Source organism: Montipora foliosa, chromosome 12, assembly GCF_036669935.1.
Source record: "Montipora foliosa isolate CH-2021 chromosome 12, ASM3666993v2, whole genome shotgun sequence".
NCBI lineage: Eukaryota > Metazoa > Cnidaria > Anthozoa > Scleractinia > Acroporidae > Montipora > Montipora foliosa.
In genome coordinates, this window is record NC_090880.1 from 24,681,097 (window position 1) to 24,683,596 (window position 2,500).

Genomic DNA, 2,500 nt, shown 5'->3' on the forward strand with positions numbered 1-2,500 from the left:
AGGTAAAACATTACTGACTTTCAATACCGTCATTAAGTTGTTGATATCACTATCAATACTTTCACCAACTCCAGGATACTAACAAAAGAGAAATAAACACCAAGAAAGCTATGTGAATGGACTTTCAACTCTCAATATTTAAACCTGATGTACATTGTAAATTAGTAAATCTGTCACTTAATTCTGGAAACAGGACCACTTCAAACATAAGTCATCCACATACCACGAATAGTTAAATTGATAAAATAAAATGTGATAAGTGCATTATCCAATAATATGTAACCTTGATTTCTTGCTTCTGAAAATAATATACTTTGGCCACAATTATATTTATTATTGTGACCAAAGTCTGAGCAATAACTTGCAAAGGTTCTTTAAGCATTGACACCTCAAATGCCCTTGGACGCCGGCCCCCAGTTGCCGAGTATTATCGTCTGGCATTAGACAGAGTAAAATCTGTTAAGCCTCTCTCTCTTAAGTCAATGGGTTAATGAACTGTTGCAAGCTGACCTAAAAAAATAGCCCAATAGATTGAAAACAAACTAACAATATTCCCATCTATTTTCCCCAAGAGGCTTCATTGTTTGTTGGTTGTGGAGTTTTATTTTGTAACTTAAAAATAAATATAAGTTGCTGGAAAATCAAGCAAAACTTATGCTTTGGTGGAAAGCCCATACCTGTATCTTAATTGCCACAGGCCTCCTATCTTTAAGAACCCCCCGATGGACCTGACCAATGGATGCCGCAGCAAAAGGCTTCATATCAAATTCCAAAAGTTGATCATGCCAATTGGCTCCAAACGCTTTAACAAGAGCTTTCTGAATTGAAAAAAGGAAAGTGTAGACTATTAACATACTTTCCATATACAATAACAATAAAATTTAAGTCTTTCAATCTGGCAAACGTAAAGTTACTTACAAGCCATTCATTGTTTCAGTACCATGAAATGCCGCCTCATAGGATAAACATGAACTTAATTTTTACTAGTTCTCACTTAGACATAAAATATTAATGAGCAATATTATGGTAGTTAACACACTGGAATCATAAACACAACTCTTAACCTCCAACTGCCATCGAGGCATGAAGTCTGCACTGTCACGAACTCTTTCAAAGATCTTCTGCAGTTCAGGTGAAATGAATGCATTGTCTACATGGAACAAAAATGACAGAAAGCAGTCATGCACTTTGTAAAATCCAAGGAATACCTGTTAATAAATATGATGAGTAGAACTACAGAATAGTAAACTGTATATGGTACACTAATAAGAGTGTAAATATTTACATGCAAATGCCACTAAGGGATTAAAATAACTGGGAAGCCTCCCTGCTACATTAACCCTTTTTTTCCAAAATGGCCCTTCATAGATTTCACTCTGTCAGACGTCCGACAATAACATTTTATTCATCAATGAGGAACCCCTTTTGAGTGAAAGGGTTATGCCTGGAGAGCTTATTACAGTAGATAAATATGCAGGTGCTGCTTGTACTGGTGTTGGTGGTGTGTAATCCTGGACACAAGTGATGTTATGAATTTGAGGAGAAAAGCAAGCGGACACTTTGTGAAAGAAAAGCACTTGTGAAAGCCAGGTATACAGCCATCAAGTAGGACTATTCGTTCTTCATACTTCGAGGGCTTTTCTCTGGGGTTTCTGGTTTTCCTTCCGCATCAAAAGCCAGCATTCAGTTCATTCCACAAACTTGGAGGTGTTGTGCTCCAAAGCCTTGTATAATGATGCATTGGTGCAACCTTGCTGAGCTTATTGTCTTAGAATGTTTACGCGAGGTACTATTTTAATAATATTATTGTTCACTTCACTCTCACTGCTAAATGTAGCTGCAATAAACTTACAATTGTAAATATATGTTATTCACCGGCCGGGAGGTCCGTATTGGGAAAAACTGTGACCGAGGTCTCGAGTACGGCCCGAGGCCACAGGCCGAAAGCTGTACTAGAGACAGAGGGCACAATTTTTCCCAATACGGACCGACCAAGGCCGGTTAATAACATTTTTATTTATTTCTAAATTCTATTTTTAGAAGGTAGGAGAAACTATTAACTTCACTCTGTGCTTAGCGTAGTTGGTTACCATGACCGTGGTCAGGAGATAGGAAAATACTGCCCGCTCCCGGAACCAATCAGATTGCAGGATTCTCAGGATACCGCCCGCTCACGATCAAAGAAATAAATAACAATCATTATCTCTAACCAACATGTACCTTGAATGCTTAACATTTGTCCTAACTTCAGTGCTGCACCTCTCATTTTGCAGAGTGTGCTTACGATTCTCTCTGCATTTGCTTCTGACAGAAATGGATTTCCAGTAACCTCAGCAAGATTGGAACCTGTAACAATAAAATACAAAATAAACACATTAAGACATCATAAACATGTATGAAACAAGTACTTGTTTTTGCAGTAAAACGTTTGAAGACATTTTATTCCAAGTTATCAGAATTACACAACAAACTTAAGACATGTTTGACAAAAGTTTCCTTT

General features: G+C 37.4%; 1 protein-coding gene across 1 annotated transcript in view; it reads right to left on the reverse strand.

The window, feature by feature from the left end:
* LOC137979453 (atypical kinase COQ8B, mitochondrial-like) overlaps positions 1 to 2,500 on the reverse strand; it is a 15,977-nt gene that overhangs the window by 8,030 nt on the left and 5,447 nt on the right. Inside the window, exons 4-7 of the mRNA XM_068826710.1 lie at positions 2,221 to 2,346; positions 1,065 to 1,150; positions 678 to 818; positions 1 to 78 (exon numbers count right to left, since the gene is read on the reverse strand). The exon at positions 1 to 78 is cut by the window's left edge and continues 4 nt beyond it. Coding sequence (XP_068682811.1) covers positions 1 to 78; positions 678 to 818; positions 1,065 to 1,150; positions 2,221 to 2,346 — 431 coding nt within the window. The remainder of the gene's footprint in view (positions 79 to 677; positions 819 to 1,064; positions 1,151 to 2,220; positions 2,347 to 2,500) is intronic.